The following is a 22034-nucleotide window of genomic DNA, read 5'->3' on the forward strand; positions in this document are numbered from 1 at the left end:
CGTGAATAACGTACTAATGTGCGCAGCTATTAACAAACTATCAGAAATTAATTTTGTTTGTACCTGTCTGTTAATGTTCATGTGAACTACAATGAGAGATAATTGAATTAGGCTGCAGTGACTTAGCTACTGTGACAGGACTGAATTAAGTGAAATAAATAACTTAAATGAGTATTGCTCACTAATATATATAAAATAAATATTAATATGATCAAATGGAAATAAATAATCTATAGTGGTAACTATTGGAACTGGATGTTCCTGGTGAAAATAAATAAACACCTAGCTGTGATGACAATACTATAGTGGAAGATATGCCTAAAACAATAGTAAACAGCAAAATGTTAATGAAAATAATTGACCGTAGTGTAGGCTGAGAAACGCGTTGTTTAGATAGGGGGTATATTGCATATGCCCTCTATATCCACTGCTTGTTATTGGTTTTAATTGGTTTTAATAAACAAGTTGTTTTATCACAAACATTGTAGAAGTACCTTTTTGATAGGTATAGCATTGGTATATACATTATACCTGAACACCTGGAGTCATCCCCTTGCTTAGTGGGTTGGACCGCACCTGTACTATCTACTGTATACCTGGAGCTGAGTGAGGGTTAGCTGGTATACCCTGAGTTACTAGCCTGCTTCTACCAGTACATAAGTGTACTCATACGAAATGAGAGTAGTGATTTGGCTTGTACGTCTTTCCATTCGACATTGAATATGCTGATACACACATGAGGCGCCCCCCTGTTTTATGCTTTCTTTATTAAATCACAAAATAACATTTTTGTGTGTCATATCCCTTTAAAGGGTCCTGTGTGTCCCTATATATATATATATATATATATATATATACAGGGAGTGCAGAATTATTAGGCAAGTTGTATTTTTGAGGATTAATTTTATTATTGAACAACAACCATGTTCTCAATGAACCCAAAAAACTCATTAATATCAAAGCTGAATAGTTTTGGAAGTAGTTTTTAGTTTGTTTTTAGTTATAGCTATTTTAGGGGGATATCTGTGTGTGCAGGTGACTATTACTGTGCATAATTATTAGGCAACTTAACAAAAAACAAATATATACCCATTTCAGTTATTTATTTTTACTAGTGAAACCAATATAACATCTCAACATTCACAAATATACATTTCTGACATTCAAAAACAAAACAAAAACAAATCAGTGACCAATATAGCCACCTTTCTTTGCAAGGACACTCAAAAGCCTGCCATCCATGGATTCTGTCAGTGTTTTGATCTGTTCACCATCAACATTGCGTGCAGCAGCAACCACAGCCTCCCAGACACTGTTCAGAGAGGTGTACTGTTTTCCCTCCTTGTAAATCTCACATTTGATGATGGACCACAGGTTCTCAATGGGGTTCAGATCAGGTGAACAAGGAGGCCATGTCATTAGATTTTCTTCTTTTATACCCTTTCTTGCCAGCCACGCTGTGGAGTACTTGGACGCGTGTGATGGAGCATTGTCCTGCATGAAAATCATGTTTTTCTTGAAGGATGCAGACTTCTTCCTGTACCACTGCTTGAAGAAGGTGTCTTCCAGAAACTGGCAGTAGGACTGGGAGTTGAGCTTGACTCCATCCTCAACCCGAAAAGGCCCCACAAGCTCATCTTTGATGATACCAGCCCAAACCAGTACTCCACCTCCACCTTGCTGGCGTCTGAGTCGGACTGGAGCTCTCTGCCCTTTACCAATCCAGCCACGGGCCCATCCATCTGGCCCATCAGCTCTCATTTCATCAGTCCATAAAACCTTAGAAAAATCAGTCTTGAGATATTTCTTGGCCCAGTCTTGACGTTTCATCTTGTGTGTCTTGTTCAGTGGTGGTCGTCTTTCAGCCTTTCTTACCTTGGCCATGTCTCTGAGTATTGCACACCTTGTGCTTTTGAGCACTCCAGTGATGTTGCAGCTCTGAAATATGGCCAAACTGGTGGCAAGTGGCATCTTGGCAGCTGCACGCTTGACTTTTCTCAGTTCATGGGCAGTTATTTTGCGCCTTGGTTTTTCCACACGCTTCTTGCGACCCTGTTGACTATTTTGTGTGAAACGCTTGATTGTTCGATGATCACGCTTCAGAAGCTTTGCAATTTTAAGAGTGCTGCATCCCTCTGCAATATATCTCACTATTTTTGACTTTTCTGAGCCTGTCAAGTCCTTCTTTTGACCCATTTTGCCAAAGGAAAGGAAGTTGCCTAATAATTATGCACACCTGATATAGGGTGTTGATGTCATTAGACCACACCCCTTCTCATTACAGAGATGCACATCACCTAATATGCTTAATTGGTAGTAGGCTTTTGAGCCTATACAGCTTGGAGTAAGACAACATGCATAAAGAGGATGATGTGGTCAAAATACTCATTTGCCTAATAATTCTGCACACAGTGTATATATATATATATATATATATATATATATATATATATATATATATATATATATATATATATATATAAAATATTTAAAGGGACATTGTACACTAGATGTTTCTTTGCATAAATGTTTTGTAGATGATTCCTTTAAATAGCTCATCTGTAGGAGTTTTTGTAACAAACGTATAGTTTTCCTTATTATTAAATAACATTGTGCCGATTTTCAGACTCCTAACCAAGCCCCAAATATAGATTTTATGTTAGTGACATTGATGTAAAATAAATATGTTTTAATACTTCCAATCAGATTGCTAGTCTCTAGTACTGTGATAACCACCTTATACTGTTAATGAAATATTATGATATCTGTCAGTGGGGTATTCCCAGCTCTTTACAATTAACACACATTCTTCCTATCTGGTATCAGCTGTAAGCACTCCTTTTTCCCTTCTACTTTCTAGCCCAGGAGTGTGCCTTAAAACCCATGGGACAGAACTTTTTCACTTTCTGCGATTAGATTTTATTTCAGTGAAAAAGAACCCTTCATCCATCAATGCGCTGTCGCTTTGCTTCGCTTCCCAGTATTTGTTATCTTCAAAAAGTGCTTTGTTCTGGCTGTACTGTGTTAAGGAAAACTTACTCAGTGCAGCCACAGCACAGCACTGTTTAAAGAGAACAACCGCACTGCAAAGTAAAAACACTAACATCTCCTGCAGGTATCCCATTCTTTGACCTCTCAGATCACAGCATGTTCTGCCTTGAGGCTTGCAACATATAGCAGTACTGTCTGTAACAATGTTATAAATTGTTGGAAACACTGCTCACTCAAGTGCACACTAATGTTTACCATTGTTTAAAACAGTGTTACAAGTAATGTTGCCATATAGTGCTTTTACACATGCACATTCCTGAGCCTACCTAAGTATGCTCTCCCAACAATGAGTATCAAGTACATTTGTGTGTAAAATTGTATGCTCTATCTGAATAATGAAAATTTAATTTTGACTTTGATATAATTTGAGTGTGTTTCATAGTTTAAAATTCTGATTTCAGAATTGTTTTTAAATTTTTATTAAACCCAGAAAGTATTGTGTTTATTACAGGACCAGTAAATATAGTAGATAATCAACAAATGCATAATAAAAAGACAATGCAATAGCACTTAGTCTGAACTAAGAGAAATATAATAAACATTAAGGGACAGTCAAGTTCAAAAAAATCGTTCATGATTTAAATAGGGAATGTAATTTTAAACAACTTTTCCAATTTACTTTTATCACCAATTTTGCTTTCTTCACCTTGTATTCTTAGTTGAACGCTAATTCTAGGAGGTTCATATACTAATTTCTTAGACACTGAAGACTCTATTATCTCTAATCTAAATGCATTTTCACCACTAGAGGGCATTAGTTCATGTGTTTCAAATAGATAACATTGAGCTCATGCACGTGAAGTTACCCTGGAGCCAGCACTGATTGGCTAAAATGCATGTCTATCAAAAGAACTGAAATAAGGGGGCAGTCTGCAGAGGCTTAGATACAAGGTAATCACAGAGGTAAAAAGTGTATTTCTATAACAGTGTTGGTTATGCAAAACTGGGGAATGGGTAATAAAGGGATTATCTTTCTTTTTAAACAACAAAAATTCTGGTGTTGACTGTCCCTTTAAGGATTTGTATCTCACAATAAGATCACAACCATCTATTATCACTCATGATTCAGATATAACATACAATTTAAAACAACCTTCCATTTTATTTATATTATCAAATTTGCTTTGTCTCTTAGTGTCCTTTGTTGAAGAGTATGTCCAGGAGCAGTGCACTGCTGGGAGCTAGCTGAACACATAACAAGAGCCAATGACAAGACACAAACCATCAGCTAGCTCCCTGCAGTACATTGCTACTCTTGAGCCTACCTAGGTGTTTGTCTTCAACAAAGGATTCCAAGAGAACAAAGCAAATATGATAACAGAAGCAAACTTGTTTAAAAGTTGTTTAAAATCACATGCCCCAAACCTAAATTATAAAAGTCTAATATTGACTTTACTGTCCCTTTAAAGTCCAGCCTACAATTATTGCGTAGATCAATGAGAAACTAAGTTGAATCATGACAGTTCTTCTATGACCCAAATTTCCCGGGCTCTATTTGTAACGAGCAAAGGAATTGTGCAACCAGCTGAACATGTTTTGGAGTATAATGGAGAATCTGCAATTACTTTTTTTTTCTTCCTTTTCACAGAACACAATTAAACTTCACAGTAGCCATTGATTTTACAGCATCGAACGGTGAGTCTGGATTGCGGATTTTCTTTCTTGCTCCTTAATTTATTTATTTTCTTTTTAAAAAAATCAACATTCCAATTAATTGTGAAACTTAGAATCCTGTAAATATCAGTGCTTCGGAGAGGGGTAGACAAGCCGGTTGCTATGATAACAACACAAAGAATATTGGCTAAGAAAACTAGTTCTGTATCTAGTAATGCAGATGGTGTTCGCTTTGCTCTCCTTTTAATAGGGCTGCTCAGTTGACTCGCCGATTTGTGGCAACAGAGTTTTATACTGGGCTATTTATAGATACTGTAAGTATGGGACTGCCTGCTCAGTGAAGATGTACTGTAATGCTGATCATCACTGTGCCACAAGAATATGTTTCTATTTGTAGAGATCATATTAAAAAACATGATTACAACAAGAAAATGAAGTTAATGAGTTAAGAAAACCAACATCTCCCAACTCCTGTGACTCATTGCTAACCACTATGGCAGTGTAAGGGTTAAGCTTTCTGCTGGCTTCTATTTTTATGAGATTGGTGGAACATGATGATTTACGTTGAAATCATGGAGCAAAAACAGATGCAAGTTGTGTTTGAATGAAATTAAAGAGACTTTGTAGTTTAAAAATAAAATGCTTCATTTTGTTCCAATCCTTTATTACTGTATTTTAAACACCTGCAGAGTAATTAAACACAAAGTAAAAGTTGCACACATGGCATATACCAATTCAGCTTCAAAAATGGATAACAGATGGTGAGCCAATCAGGTGCAGATCTATGTACATATGCTCCAATCAAAAAAAAACATCCTTATCTGGAGTGGCAGGGAAGTGTAGTGCAATAGCAGCTTTGAGTATGGGGTTTATTCTCTAAGTTCCAGTTTCACAAGAGTCGGTTGAAAGAAGTTGGATGAGATTTAAGTGTATTTGTGTATTTAAGTATGCACCGTGCACCAGCATTTTAAACACAGCACTTGCTTAGAGAGCTTAAGGGGCTTGTACCACTTGGTAATGACTTAATTTGTTAATTGATAACAGGATAGAAGCCCCACTGGCACTATGAGCAGCTGCAGTATTTAAAATGCTGGAGCACTGAGAATATCTAGCTATGCTTCACGTGCATGTGCATGTGCACGTGCAGAGAAAAATGTTAACACTAAAACAGTGATAACTTCTACCGAAAGCATTTTTGCCAATATATGTATATTGTAATTATGTTTCTATTCAAAGATGCAATAAATCTATGTGCATTTATATTTTGACTGGAATGTCCCTTTAAAGACATGATTCAAGTGGGACCAAAAATATAATATTCCCATAAAAAAAATCAATATTTGAAAAAAAAAAAAATATATATAACAATAGACCCGTTCTAAGACCTTATTTTAACTCACCTCTCATGTGAGTTTTAACTTTATTCTGATTGGCTGTAAATCCCTTGTAGAGTTTCAAATGACTTACTTATACTTCATACTTTGTTTGAAACCGGCTGCCTTGTAAACTGACTTAATAACCAGCACAGTTGAAACCCATATAGATCAATTTTGCATTTTAAATTTCATATTATTATTTGTTAATATTGAATGTAATATTATTATTTTTTTATAATTATATTATTATTGTATTTTTAACACCAGCGATTAATTGTTAGAATGTTTGTAACAATTGGAGGCAAAGTGTCAATATCCCTAGTAACAAACACCTGTATTTGTTAAAAGAATGCAGAAGTGAAAAGTATACTAGGGTATAGAACCCCAGTACTGTATACATTTTTTCAAAACACTTTACATTACTTAGGGCCCAATTCTCTAACGCTCTCTGGGCTTGTGAGATTCTATAAGAAATCTCGCCAGTACTATGAAGCTCACATACTAATTCTATAAACGCAGTTTTTACCTTGAGAACAGTGTGTCTGAAAAAAGGGTGTTCCCTGTTTTTTGTGAAGGTTTATAAAATAAAAACCAAAAAATGTTACAAAATCGTCTGCAAAAATGTTATTTTATGGAAAAATGAAAGAGCCATAATACTCGAAAAATGTCATGCTCCTAATTCATTTGAGCATGTAATTTTAAGACCTGTTGACTCTGCACTACTGTGTGTTTAACCCCCATCAAAAGGGATTAAAAATATAGTTGAAGTGCTGCTCGGGACCTGCAGAGCACTGCAGGTCCTGAGCAAAAAAAGGCAGCTGATCCAATCAACAGATCCAGTCACAAGACTCAGATTAGGGCAAGTCATTTTTTTACTATTATGGCCCTTTATAATTCGTATTGAAATTACGCAGGAAAAAAAAAAGATTTAAGTTGCACCGTAGAAATAAATAAAACTCATGTATAAAGTGGTGTGAAAATTGTATTTATAATAGGAAATATTATTTTCCCATATCTACTAGTGTATCTGAAATTTCTTCACTAGGTTTGGCCTGATCTCTAAACCTTTTTCCCCTGAAGAGCTGTTCTTTTCTCGCAAACTAAAAGGTGGTGTGATTCTGTCAAAATATGCAAAGTACTTATTACCCTAATAGAAATACCCATGTATATGAAAATAATGATTACTGTAAGACACTAATATGATTTGTATTGGCTGCAGTAATTCATTTTTAAAGTGTGCCCCCTGCTAATATCGCTCTCACCAATAAGATAAACATTTTTTTACTGGCAAGTAGCACACAGTGTTGCCCCTGAGCTATTGCCGGCAAGATAATTTTTTGCACCCCTTTCTATATCATGCAGCAGGAACAGTAAAAAAGTTATTTTAAAATGAATATTGTGTCTGGACACTTTGAAATGGCTGTCAAGCTCCACCCACTGATGACATCCCTATCTGGGCTACATCTAGGCACTCTGTATGCAGCAGGCACTCTGCTGAATAGCATTGACTGTCTGTTGAATTCAACTAGTGACCCTTTTGTGATTGGATGCCATATGTAACCCAGATCATGATGTCATCAGTGGGCTGAGCTTGGCAGCCATTTCAAAGTGGCCAGAAACAATATTTATTGTAAAGTAAATTTTTACCGTTCCTGCTGCATGATATAGAAAAGGTGCAGGAGGCTATTTGCAGCTTAATCTAAGGTAAGACTTTAAGATGGCAAAGGTGTAGACTGTCCCTTCAAGTTATGATTTCAACTTGTATGGGAGCACATTCAGAAACAGTTTGTGTATCTACTATTCATTTAGGTACAGCTCTCATGGAGTGCTCTTCTGAAGAAAATTACAATGTAAAAATATAGTTAATGAAACCTAATACATTTAAAGATACTTTTAAGATTATTTAATCAAATCTGACCTTTAAATTGGGGCAATATTGGGCATATTAGATTAGTTAAACTAATTATTGGCAAAATGCTATTTCACATTCTAGTTGTAAACCTAACACATTTTGATAACAAACTATTTAACAGACTTTAATGGGGAGTTTTGCTGTTTCTGACAGCTGTCAAATTTATATCTGTAATGTAATCTAGCCCAAAAATGAGAATCCTGAAATTTATAGCTAGGTGCACGCACATGATTAGGAGACTGTGTGCCGTGCTAGTATTGCTAAGCGCAGCTAACATTCTCTGTGTATCATTCTCAGGAAACCCTTCACAGCCCACCTCACTGCATTATATGAACCCCTACCAACTGAACGCATATGGAATGGCACTTAAAGCTGTTGGAGAGATTATCCAGGACTATGACAGTGACAAATTATTCCCGGCATATGGCTTTGGTGCCAAGATCCCACCAGATGGCAAGATTTCCCATGAGTTTCCGCTGGTTTGTAAATGACTTGTGACACTTTTCATGGCTCTGTATATTAGAGCAAACAAAATACCTATGAATTATACTGCATCAGTTTCAGCTATAGAGATTTAAGTGGAATATCTAATTTGACAGCCACGTATTACAAGCATATTATAAGAATTAATAACCCACTAAATTGTGGTGTTAGAATGCTCTCATTTAGTAAGTGATTTTTAAATGTTAACAAAAATACAGTTTTAAAGGGCCATAATACTCAAATGTTGAAACACTTGAAAGTGATGCAGCATAGCTGTAAAAAGCTGACTAGAAAATATCACCTGAACATCTCTATGTAAAAAAGAAAGATATTTTACCTCAAAAGTTTATCAGTAGCCACATCCCATTGTAAAGGACTTCTAAGCAGCATATCAGTATGTCTGTCCCGGGACAGTGGAAGGAGTGAGCTTATGTGAACACTCATATTATTTCCCTATTCAGTGTAAGGAAGTTTACAATGAAATCTCATGAGAGTTAAGTGAAATCTCATGAGATCACAGTAAAAGAGTTCATGACCTCAGCACTGCTGATGCTGATTGGCTGCTGTTCATTGCTTCGTTTTTTGTTTTTTTTTACCTGCAGCTGGGCAGCAGCTGAGTATAATTTTATACACAGAACTTACTCTGCTGAGCCGAGGAAATTGTGAGGTAAAATATCTTCCTTTTTTACACAAAGATGCTCAGGTGATATTTTCCTGTCAGCTTTTTACAGTTATACTGCATCAGTTTCAAGTGATTTAGCATATGAGTATTATGTCCCTTTAAGGGACACCAAAGTAATTTTATGTTGATGGTGTATATCAGCAATTAAGGACTGCATTGTAAAACTAAATGCTAACAAACGTTTTCTTTTACAGCCAAGGGATACACCCCTTGATTATATTCGAGTATTGAGAGCCACACCCTTGAGTATATTTATTACCTTTTTTACTGTGGCAATTTAAGCACTGATCAAACAGTCACTGCGCTGCACTCCATCCTCTCTAAGGGGAAAAAAATAAACATTGTTATTTGCTTTTTCTACAATTTAACTCTGAAGATGAACTCTTTTTTTCTATGCATAATTAAACATTTTATGTGGAATTACAAAAGGGACAAGAAACCCCAAATTTTCCTTTCATAATTCAGATAGAGCAAGTGAACAACTTTCCAATTTACTTCTATTATCTAATTAGCTTTATTCTCTTAGTATCCTTAGTTGAAAAAGCATACCTAGGTGCTGATTGGTGGCTACACACAAATGGCTCTTTTCATTGGTTCACTAAATGTATTCAGCTAGCTCCCAGTAGTGCATAGATGTTCCTTCAACAATGAATACCAAGAAAACAAAGCAAATTAGATGATAGAAGTAAACTGGAAATTTGTAAAAAAAAAAAAATCACATGGTCTATCTTAATCAAGAAAGAAAACTTTTGGGATTTATGTCCCTTTAAGCACTGCTATTTGCCATTTCATCTCAGGTTTATAATAACTGCTTGAATAAAATGTCTTTATAATGACATTCTAACGCAAAATAATTTGTCACAGCATGTCATCTTTGCATTAGTTGACACTTGATAACTAAGTGGTTAATGACATAGGTAAAGTCCTACTCAGTATCCCTCAAGCCTTGATGTTCCCGAACAAAACACAGCAAGTGATTGGCCAACATAGGCCTAGTTTCCATTGAGGTGGTAACCTGTGGAAACTAGTGATAAAAACATTTATCTCCATTAAAGTCTATGGACAATTTTTATGTTACCACCAGTTTCCAAACTTTATCACCTCAATGGAAATGAGCCCATAGACAGTGATCGATTTGAGCAAAAGTATGTCTTTCTGCAAAATGCAAAAATAGTGCGCTGTAATGAATTAGACTATCCCTTTAAAGGGACGATAAACTGCTGGGTACAACTACAGTAGGATGGTTACTATTCACCATGGTGTTGTCTTCCCTCCTGTACCTACAGCTCTCTATAAAAAAAATTCTTGTTTTAACTCATTACAGAATACAGCTGGTGCCGCCATTTTGTAGCTCATGCATTGTTACATCCTGTGACAGAAGCAGTGCACTTTCACAGATCTGCTTTTTGACATCTGTACCTGTCACTTCAGTTTATCTCACATAATAGAGAGCAGAAGTGTTACATTTTTGCAGTTTTTTTACACAGTTTAAAAGTTACATAACAAATATAAGCTCCAAGATGGCGGCGCCCAGTGTGAGGATACAGAGCTTCACTAACTGATATTTGTAAGTAGTTAAAATAAGAGAATGACTTTGAAGACAGCCACAGACACTGGAGGAAAAACAAAACCATAGCGAGTAGTAACCATCTACTCGACAGTTTAATGTCCCTTTAATGATGGAATTGCATGTCATTAGGTAAAGTAGCTTCATGCGCTTGCACAGAGTAGGGGTTATATTTTTGTCATTTACATATCTTTAATTTCTTGCTTTAGAACGGTGATGTGGAGAACCCAAATTGTGTTGGTATCCAAGGCGTACTAGAGGCGTACTTTAAAAGCCTGCGCACTGTCCAGCTTTACGGTCCCACCAACTTTGCATCTGTAATTGACCAGGTTGCCAGGTAAATCACCAGCATCCTGAAAACTGCACTCTAATGCTATAAACCCCTCTGTGACACAAACACCCTAAAAATGCTGTTAGAGAGAGATGCAATGAAAGGAAGCCAAGGAAAAGTTTGCCTGTATGTATCAAAACATTGACATGAAACCCCATCATTTTCATTCATGATTCAGATAAAGGAGTAGATTTAACAAGCAGCAGATTCTGCAATCTACCCCCAAAGTTAAAGGGACACTGAACCCACATTTTTTTTCTTTCATGATTCAAAAAGAGCATGGAATTTTAAGCAACTTTCTAATTTACTCCTATTATCAATTTTTCTTTGTTCTCTTGCTATCTTTATTTTAAAAGCAGGAATGTAAATCTTAGCAGCCAGCCCATTTTAGGGTCAGCACCATGGATAGTGTTTGCTTATTGGTGGCTACATTTTCCCACCATTAAGCAAGCATAACCCAGGTTCTCAACTAAAAATGGTCCGGCTCCTATGCATCACATTCCTGCTTTTTAAATAAAGATAGCAAGGGAACGAAGAAAAAAATATAATAGGAGTAAATTAGAAAGTTGCTTAAAATTGCATATTCTATCTGAATCATGAAATAACAAATTTGGGTTTAGTGTCCCTTTAAGAAGCAGCAGTCATAAGACCGCTGCTCCTTTACTCATGCGCCACCTCTGAGGTGGCGGACTGCAATCATCCCGATCAGATACGATCGGGATGATTGACACTCCCTGCTAGAGGCCAATTGGCCGCGAATGTGCAAGGGGCGGAATTGCAGAAGCATTTCACTAGAAATGCTTGTGCAATGATAAATGCCGACAGCGTATTTGTCGCATTTATCGATGTTGCGGATCATGTCCACCCAACATTTGATAAATCGACCCAAAGCATCCAATTTTAAACAACTTTCCTATAATTTTATTATCTAATTTTTGTAGTTCACTTTGTATCCTTTGTTGAAAAGTATTCCTAGAAAGGTTGCACTACTGAGAGATAGCTACTGATTGGTGGCTGTACATATAAATGTCTCTTGTTATTGGTTCATGTGATGTGTTCAGCTAGCTCTCAGTAGTGCATTGCTCCTATATCAACAAGGGATTGCAAAAGCATGCAGCAAGTTTGATAATAGAAGCAAATTGGAAAGTTGTTACATTTGTATGTTGTATCTTAATCATAAAAGAAAAGTTTTGGGTTTCATGTCCCTTTAAGGGAAATTGGCACACAAAAAATGCCTGTCTTTATAAATAAACTAACTGGGTTACTTTTACCTATATTCCCCCTTTGAAAGCTCATCAATTCTGTCAAAAGGACAATAATTTACACAAATAATATTTTATAATATAGTTGATTAAAAATGAAGTAGAATACACAAACACCTAGATTACGAGTTTTGCGTTATGAGGGGCGCGGTGCTAACAAGCAGTTTTTTCTCACCACTCACTTCCCTACAGCGCTGGTATTACAGGTTTTTACAAACCCGGCGTTAAAAGGCGTAGAGCAAAATTGAGCTCCATACCGCACTCTAATACCAGCGCTGCTTAAGTCAGCGGCGAGCTGGTTGTAAGTGCTCGTGCACGATTTCCCCATAGACATCAATGGGGAGAGCCGGCTGAGAAAAAGCCTAACACCTGCAAAAAAGCAGCGTAAAGCTCAGTAACGCAGCCCCATTGATTCCTATGGGGAAACACATTTTATGTTTACACCTAACACCCTAACATGAATCCAGAGTCTAAACACCCCTAATCTTACACTTATTAACCCCTAATCTGCCGCCCCCGACATCGCCGACACCTGCATTATATTTATTAATCCCTAATCTGCCGCTCCGGACATCGCCGCCACCTACATTATACTTATTAACCCCTAATCTGCCGTCCCCAACATCGCCACCACTATTCTAAATTTATTAACCCCTAAACCTAAGTCTAACCCTAACCCCCCCCTAACTTAAATATAACTTAAATAAATCTAAATAAAATTACTATCATTCCCTAAATTATTCCTATTTAAAACTAAATACTTACCTATAAAATGAACTCTAAGCTAGCTACAATATAACTAATAGTTACATTGTAGCTAGCTTAGGGTTTATTTTTATTTTACAGGCAAGTTTGTATTTATTTTAACTAGGTAGAATAGTTACTAAATAGTTATTAACTATTTAATAACTTCCTAGCTAAAATAAATACAAATTTACCTGTAAAATAAAACCTAACCTAAGTTACACTAACACCTAACACTACACTACAATTAAATAAATTCCCTACATTAAATACAATTAAAAAAATAAAAAAAACACTAAATTACAGAAAATAAAAAACAAATTACAAGATCTTTAAACTAATTACACCTAATCTAATAGCCCTATCAAAATAAAAAAGCCCACCCAAAATAAAAAAAAACCCTAGCCTAAACTAAACTAAACTACCAATAGCCTTTAAAAGGGCCTTTTGCGGGGCATTGCCCCAAAGAAATCAGCTCTTTTACCTGTAAAAAAAAATACAAACAACCCCCCCAACAGTAAAACCCACCACCCACACAACCAACCCCCCAAATAAAAGCCTAACTAAAAAAAACTAAGCTCCGCATTGCCCTGAAAAGGGCATTTGGATGGGAATTGCCCTTAAAAGGGCATTTAGCTCTATTGCTGCCCAAAGCCCTACCTAAAAAATAAACCCACCCAATACACCCTTAAAAAATCCTAACACTAACCCCCGAATATTCACTTACCGGGAGAAGTCTTCATCCAAGCGGCAAAATGTCCTCAACGAAGCCGCCAGAAGTGGTCCTCCAGACGGGTAGAAGTGGTCCTCCAGACGGCATCTTCTATCTTCATCCTTCCGACGCGGAGCGGCTCCATCTTCAAGACATCCGGCGCGGAGCATCCTCTTCAATCGACTGCTTCTTCAGAATGAATGCTTCTTTAAGTTACGTCATCCAAGATGGCGTGCCTTAGATTCCAATTGGCTGATAGAATTCTATCAGCCAATCGAAATTAAGGTAGAACAAATCCTATTGGCTGATTCCAATCAGCCAATTGAATGCAAGCTCAATCCCATTGGCTGATTGGATCAGCCAATAGGATTGAAGTTCAATCCTATTGGCTGATTGCATCAGCCAATAGGATTTTTTCTACCTTAATTCCGATTGGCTGATAGTATTCTATCAGCCAATCGGAATCTAAGGGACTCCATCTTGGATGATGTCACTTAAAGGTACATTCATTCCGAAGAAGCCGTCGATTGAAGAGGATGCTCCGCGCCAGATGTCTTGAAGATGGAGCCGCTCCGCTTCGGAAGGATGAAGATAGAAGATGCCGTCTGGATGAAGACTTCTGCCCATCTGGAGGACCACTTCTGCCGGCTTCGTTGAGGACATCTTGCCGCTTGGATGAAGACTTCTCCCGGTAAGTGATTCTTCGGGGTTAGTGTTAGGATTTTTTAAGGGTGTATTGGGTAGGTTTATTTTTTAGGTTAGGGCTTTGGGCCGCAATAGAGCTAAATGACCTTTTAAGGGCAATGCCCATCCAAATGCCCTTTTCAGGGCAATGGGGAGCTTAGTTTTTTTTAGTTAGGCTTTTATTTGAGGGGTTGGTTGTGTGGATGGTGGGTTTTACTGTTGGGGGGTTATTTGTATTTTTTTTTACAATTAAAAGAGCTGATTTCTTTGGGGCAATGCCCCGCAAAAGGCCCTTTTAAGGGCTATTGGTAGTTTAGTTTAGGCTAGGGTTTTTTTTTATTTTGGGTAGGCTTTTTTTTATTTTGATAGGGCTATTAGATTAGGTGTAATTAGTTTAAAGATCTTTTATTTTCTGTAATTTAGTGTTTTATTTTTGTAATTTAGCTAATTTTATTAAATTGTATTTTATGTAGGGAATTTATTTAATTGTAGTGTAGTGTTAGGTGTTATTGTAACTTAGGTTAGGTTTTATTTTACAGGTAAATTTGTATTTATTTTAGCTAGGTAGTTAGTAAATAGTTAATAACTATTTAGTAACTATTCTACCTAGTTAAAATAAATACAAACTTGGCTGAAAAATAAAAATAAATCCTAAGCTAGATACAATGTAACTATTAGTTATATTGTAGCTAGCTTAGGGTTTATTTTATAGGTAAGTATTTAGTTTTAAATAGGAATTATTTACTTAATGATAGGAATTTTTATTCATATTTATTTTAATTATATTTAAGTTAAGGGGTGTTAGTGTTAGACTTAGGTTTAAAGGGTTAATAAATCTAGAATAGTGGTGGCGACGTTGGGAACGGCAGATTAGGGGTTAATAAATGTAGGTAGGTGTCGGCAATGTTGGGGGCAGCAGATTAGGGGTTAATAAATATAATGTAGGTGGCGGCGATGTCCAGAGCGGAAGATTAGGGGTTAATAAGTATAATGTAGGTGGCGGCAATGTTGGGAGCAGCAGATTAGGGGTTAATAATATTCAACTAGTGTTTGCGAGGTGGGAGTGCGGAGGTTTAGGGGTTAATATGTTTATTCTAGTGGCGTCGATGCCTGGAGCGACAGATTAGGGGTTACAAATTTTATTATAGTGTTTGCGATGCGGGAGGGCCTCGGTTTAGGGGTTAATAGGTAGTTTATGGGTGTTAGTGTACTTTTTAGCACTTTAGTTATGAGTTATGCTACAGCGTTGTAGTGTAAAACTCATAACTACTGACTTTAAAAATGCATTAGGAATGCATTAGGAATCTTGTCGGTAGAGGCTGTACCGCTCACTTTTTGGCCTCCCAGGACAAACTCGTAATACCAGCGCTATGGAAGTCCCATGGAAAAAAGGCTTTACGAAATTTACATAAGTTGATTTGCGGTAAGGCCAAAAAAGTGTGCGGGACACCTATACCTGCAAGACTCGTAATAGCAGCGGGTTTAAAAAAGCAGCGTTATACCTTAACGCACAACTCGTAATCTAGCCGAAAGTTTGTAATTGATAAGTTTTATATATATATATATATATATACAGTCGTATGCAAAAGTTTAGGCACCCCTGACAATTTCCATGATTTTCATTTATAAATAATTGGGTGTTTGGATCAGCAATTTCATTTTGAGCTATCAAATAACTGAAGGACACAGTAATATTTCAGTAGTGAAATGAGCTTTATTGGATTAACAGAAAATGTGCAATATGCATCAAAATGAAATTAGACAGGTGCATAAATTTGGGCACCCCAACAGAAATATTGCAATAATATTTAGTAGAGCCTCCTTCAGCAGAAATAACAGCCTCTAGATGCTTCCTATAGCCTGTAATGAGTGTCTGGATTCTGGATGAAGATATTTTGGACCATTCCTCTTGCAAAACATCTCCAGTTCAGTTAGGTTTGATGGTTGCCGAGAATGGACAGCCCGCTTCAAATCACCCCACAGATTTTCAATGATTTTAAGGTCTGGGGACTGGGATGGCCATTCCAGAACATTGTACTTGTTCTTCTGCATAAATGCCAGAGTAGATTTTGATCAGTGTTTTAGGTTGTTGCAGTGGCGTCACTAGGGTTGGTGTCACCCAGTGCGGTAAGTTATGGTGTCACCCCCCCCCCCCCCCCCGAAAGAAGCAGACACACACAAACACAAAAAACACAGGCACACACACATGCAAACACTCAGACACACTTAAAAACACACTCAGATGCACACACAAACACTCAGAAACACACTGACACACACACAGAAAAACAAACATTCAGGCACACACAAAAACACTCAGGCACACACACATGCAAATACTCAGACACACTTAATAACACACTCAGATGCACACAAAAAATATTGGAAACATACTCAGACACACACACAAAAACACACACAGAAAAACATTCAGGTACACACAAAAACACTCAGGCACACACACAAACACGTAGACACACACAAAAACTCAGACACACACACACACACATACAAAATATGTAATCTGCACTGCATTAATTATAAAGCTCATGCCTAGAGCTGCTCCCTGGCTCAGCAGAGCATCAAATGAAAGATAAACAGAGCACTCTAAAATAAATCACTAAAGAAAAGGTTTAGGTGCGCAAACTATGAAAATCCTGCTCTCTGACTCTGTTCCAAGTCTGTCAGTGCACAGCCACGGGCCACGTGCCTACTGCTTCTTATGGCCAATCACCTCTGCACTTTGCCCGCCCTCCTCCCCTCCTACCAGTGTACACTTAGTGTACCGTATCCGTACCGGTCTGGTGGGCTTCATACGTGGTTCCTTCACTTTAGAGATAGTGTCAGACAGTCATGCGGACAGGTGCCAGGCATCCCCCTCACAATTTCCTGGTTCCTGTTTAGAGAGACAGCACAGCAGTGAGTGACTTCACTGCTCCATATGTCACTGAGCAGTGAGCACAGATAGGCAGGCAGGTTTAGGCTAGCAGCAAAACTTTGCAAGCCCCACGGCACGCCCACAACATTCATAGTGAAATTGGGCAGGAGAGGAGCAAAGTACAAACAAGCAAAAGCAGCCGGGAAAACTATTTGTGGAAATTGCAGCGCTGGCTCAAGGGGCAAAAAAATTAAGTGTCTACAACTTCCCCAGTCCCACTAATGTTTTTTTTTTTCTTCTGGTGGTGTCACCCCCTGGAGGTTGTCACCCGGGTGTGGACCGCACCCCCTGCACTCCCCTAGTGATGCCACTGGGTTGCTGTCTTGTTGAAATATCCAGCCCCGTCGTAACTTCAACTTTGTGACTAATTCCTCAACATTATTCTCAAGTATCTGCTGATATTGAGTGGAATCCATGCAACCCTCAAATTTAACAAGATTCCCAGTACCGGCACTGGCCACACAGTCCCACAGCATGATGGAATATCCAACAACTTTTACTGTGGGTAGCAAGTGTTTGTCTTGGAATGCTGTCTTCTTTTGCCACCATGCATAACGCCCCTTGTTATGACCAAATAACTCAATCTTTGTTTCATCAGTCCACAGCACCTTCTTCCAAAATTAAGCTGGCTTGTCCAAATGTGCGTTTGCATACCTCAAGTGACTCTGTTTGTGGCGTGTGTGCAGAAAAGGCTTCTTCCACATCACTCTCCCATACAGCTTCTCCTTGTACAAAGTGTGTTGAATTGTTGAACGATGCACAGTGACACCATCTGCAGCAAGATGATGTTGTAGGTCTTTGGAGGTGGTCTGTGGGCTGTTTTTGACCGTTCTCACCATCCTTTGCCTTTGCTCTCCGATATTTTACTTGGCCTGCCACTTCTGGCCTTAACAAGAACTGTGCCTGTGGTCTTCCATTTCCTCACTATGTTCCTCACGGTGGACACTGACAGCTTAAATCTCTGCAATAGCTTTTTGTAGCCTTCCCCTAAACCATAATGTTGAACAATCTTTGTTTTCAGGTCATTTGAGAGTTGTTTTGAGGCCCCCATGTTGCCACTCTTCAGAGGAGAGTCAAAGAGAACAGCAACTTGCAATTGGCCACCTTAAATACCTTTTCTCATGATTGGATGCACCTCTCTATGAAGTTCAAGGCTTAATGGGCTCACCAAACCAATTGTGTGTTCCAATTAATCAGTGATAGGTAGTTACAGGTATTCAAATCAACAAAATGACAAGGGTGCCCAAATTTATGCACCTGTCTTATTTTGTTTTGATGCATATTGCACATTTTCTGTTAATTCAATAAATCAAATTTCACTGCTGAAATATTACTGTGTCCTTCAGTTATTTGATAGATCGAAATGAAATTGCTGATCCAAACACCCAATTATTTATAAATGAAAATCATAGAAATTGTCAGGGGTGCCTAAACTTTTGCATATGACTGTATATATATATATATATATCTGATGAAGCGCATGTGAGCATGCGCGAAATGCGTCAGATCTAGCACCCCTTGCACACCTGTGTTAGTGCTACTAACCTTGTGTATCAAATAAAGTCACCTGACTTCAAGTTCCTGAGTCCTCGCTTTTATATATATATATATATATATATATATATATATATATATATATATATATATATATATATATATGTCATACACACATATAAGCACACTTGTTTACATTAATAGCAAAATTGTATGTTATACTAGTAATATTCAACCCCAGACCACTAATCAGGAATGTGAGCATGAGCTCTTAAAATTGGATATGATGTGGGCCTTTGAGTAAGCTATATCTGGCAAAATGCACGCCAGACGTGGGCCAGGATCCGGATACTAATATGGGATAGGATCTATTATTATGTGATATGTTTTTGTATTTGTGATAAGGATGAATGGAGTATTACTGCTCACATTTTGGGAGCTCATGCAACCATAGAATAAACAATTATAGGCAAAGTCTTCCCAATGTGATGAACGGGCCGTAAACAAAGGTTTATAAATATGATACTGTTAGAGTATAGTTTGATTAATTTAGTTATCATTTCTTCTCTTGGTTTTTGTGGTTATTTTAATGATGTTATTTTAACCATCTTCTTAAAGGGACAGTCTACCATAGAATTGTTATTGTTTTAATAGATAATCCCTTTATTACCCATTCCCCAGTTTTGCATAACCAACACAGTTATATTAATATACTTTTTACATCTGTGATTACCTTGTATATAGGAACCTTCTTCCAGCCCCCTGATCACATGACTGTGACTGTTTATTATCTATTGTCTTAAATTTAGCATTGTTTTGTGCTAAATCTTAAATAACCCCCTGTGCCTGAACACACTGTTATCTATATGGCCCACATGTACTTTCTGTCTCTTTGTGTTGAAAAGAGATTTGAAAAGCCTGAGATAAGAGGCAGCCCTCAAAGGCTTAGAAATCAGCATATGAGCCTACCTAGGTTTAGTTTAAACTAAGAATACCAAGAGAAAGAAGCAAATTTGATGATAAAAGTAAATTGGAAAGTTGATTAAAATTAAAAGTCCTATCTGAATAATGAAAGTTTAATTTATACTAGACTGTCCCTTTAACACATTGATTAAAAGTTGTTTTATTTAATTTATTATAGCGTTCCTCATTAGTGGTCTGGGACTAATTATTACTAGCAGGATATCTTTCCTGAATTTTTCTGGACATTTTAGGTGTGTCCTAAAATGTATTTTCCGTTTCTTCTGTTTAAAACATTTTTATATACTTGACATGTTAAAGACACTGGACACATTGCTCACAATTAGTTTGATTGTTAGATGGTTAAAGGGACATAAAACAAGTTGGGATAGAGACAAAATATAATAATATGTACTTTAATTACTTTACCTGCAAATTTATACTGCAGTGCCTCGCCATTAACCAGTTTCCAAATTGTAAAGCTCTAACTCCCCCCACACAATTCCTTCTATGGCTGTATCTATATCGACTGTTGCTTTGATAGAATGTAAAAGTGCACAGTGATCCTTTGCTGGAACATGCCTAAAAGCTGTGAACTCAGTTGAAATACAATGCCTGTGTCTAAACATTGATAAGGGGGGTGGAGCAGACTTCTCCAGACAGCATGGCTATGTAAGTATTTTTGCTTATTTTTGAAAATTATTTTAAAATACTTGCAAGCAATTTTTAAACATGTTTTTAGGCAAACTTTTTTCTTAATCAGCCCTTTTAGGATATGCACAAATCTCAACATGTTTTATGGCACTTAAAATAATGCATTAGTAGTGGGTAATATAGAATGTATGGATTGATTTTACAACCCCCAGTGAAAATTCTTACCGGATAAAATTTTATGATACACATTGTGCACTAAGGAATATGATGTACCTGTAAATGAAATGGTTTTTATGTTTTTTTGTCCTATACAAGTGCGGCAGGTCAGATTACAGATGGGTCTCAGTATTACGTTCTTCTCATTATCACGGATGGAGTAATCTCTGACATGGCCCAGACCAAAGAGGCGATAGTAAATGTGAGTAATATAAACTTCAATTTATTCATATTTATCAGACTTTTGTGCTAGTATAGCCCTGATAATCAAAAGGTCGCCAACTCTGAGAGAAATCAAGCAAAATATGTTCTTAGTATTTTAAAATATATATTCCTATGTATATCTGTATATGCTGTGTCTAATTTTATATATATACTATACCTTACCTTTTTTTCATGAAAGAAAAAATGTGGGTTCAGTGTCCCTTTAAACAACAAAGATCTGCAAATGGTGTAGAACGCACAGTTGATGGTGGCTACTAAAAGGAATATACCCACAGACAGAACTGTAAAATAAATCTTCTGCTTTGTATTGAAGAAATACACCTTCAAACTTCTCTTCTATTAAAAACAAAGTTTACTGATGCAATGTTTATCCATAAAATTTCTTAACGCGTTTCAACAGGTATCACTGACTGTTTCAAGAGCATAAAAAATACAGAGCTATTGCCTGTTACATGAATGAACATTTCGTCAGTAAACTTTGTTTTTAATGGAACAGAAGTTTGAAGATATATATATATCAAAATATGTATTTATTAATAAGTAGAACATATTCCGCTATGTGAAGAACGTTAGAATGTGGAATGTTAATATTTCATGTCAGGTTAGCGCACTGTAAAAAATGTGATCGGGTATGCGTGCGAGTAAGGGTGTTATTTTTTTCCACTTTTGACGCACAATTGAAGTCAATGTGGAAATACGCTAATGTGGTTGTTATATTTGAACTTCGGCTTTTCGAGTGCGGCTGGTTAGCGCTCATGTGAAAACTTTTTACTTTCAACTTGTAAGCCTGCTATCCAACGCCGTCTAGCAAAGTTAACACGGTAGCTCAAAGTAACGCTCCACTCATAGTCTAGCCCTTTATATATAAATATGTGACGTTATCTGAAAATCCTTGTAAAGTCACCATTGAAAATCTTGCCAAGTTGTTATTTTTTTATATACTGTATATAAAAGTGTAAACCAATCACACAAAAAACAAAAAATGTGACAATAAATATGATAGTGCGTGACAAAAAAACAACAAATTTAAGCAAGTTATCAATAAATGATCCAAAGATCTAAATTATATTCAAATAAAAAAAAGATATGTCCAATACGTGATGTAGTCAAATTCAATGGTCTTGAAAAT

The 22034-nt window shown here is 37.0% G+C and overlaps 1 protein-coding gene across 1 annotated transcript in view; it reads left to right on the plus strand.

Annotated features, from left to right (window-relative positions):
* Positions 1–22034, plus strand: part of CPNE9 (copine family member 9) — a 929037-nt gene that overhangs the window by 824042 nt on the left and 82961 nt on the right. The window contains exons 15-18 of the mRNA XM_053720970.1: positions 4640–4686; positions 8251–8432; positions 10895–11022; positions 20780–20882. Of these exons, the coding sequence (XP_053576945.1) occupies positions 4640–4686; positions 8251–8432; positions 10895–11022; positions 20780–20882 (460 nt within the window). The remainder of the gene's footprint in view (positions 1–4639; positions 4687–8250; positions 8433–10894; positions 11023–20779; positions 20883–22034) is intronic.

The sequence above is a fragment of the Bombina bombina genome, chromosome 7 (genome assembly GCF_027579735.1).
Source record: "Bombina bombina isolate aBomBom1 chromosome 7, aBomBom1.pri, whole genome shotgun sequence".
Lineage (NCBI taxonomy): Eukaryota > Metazoa > Chordata > Amphibia > Anura > Bombinatoridae > Bombina > Bombina bombina.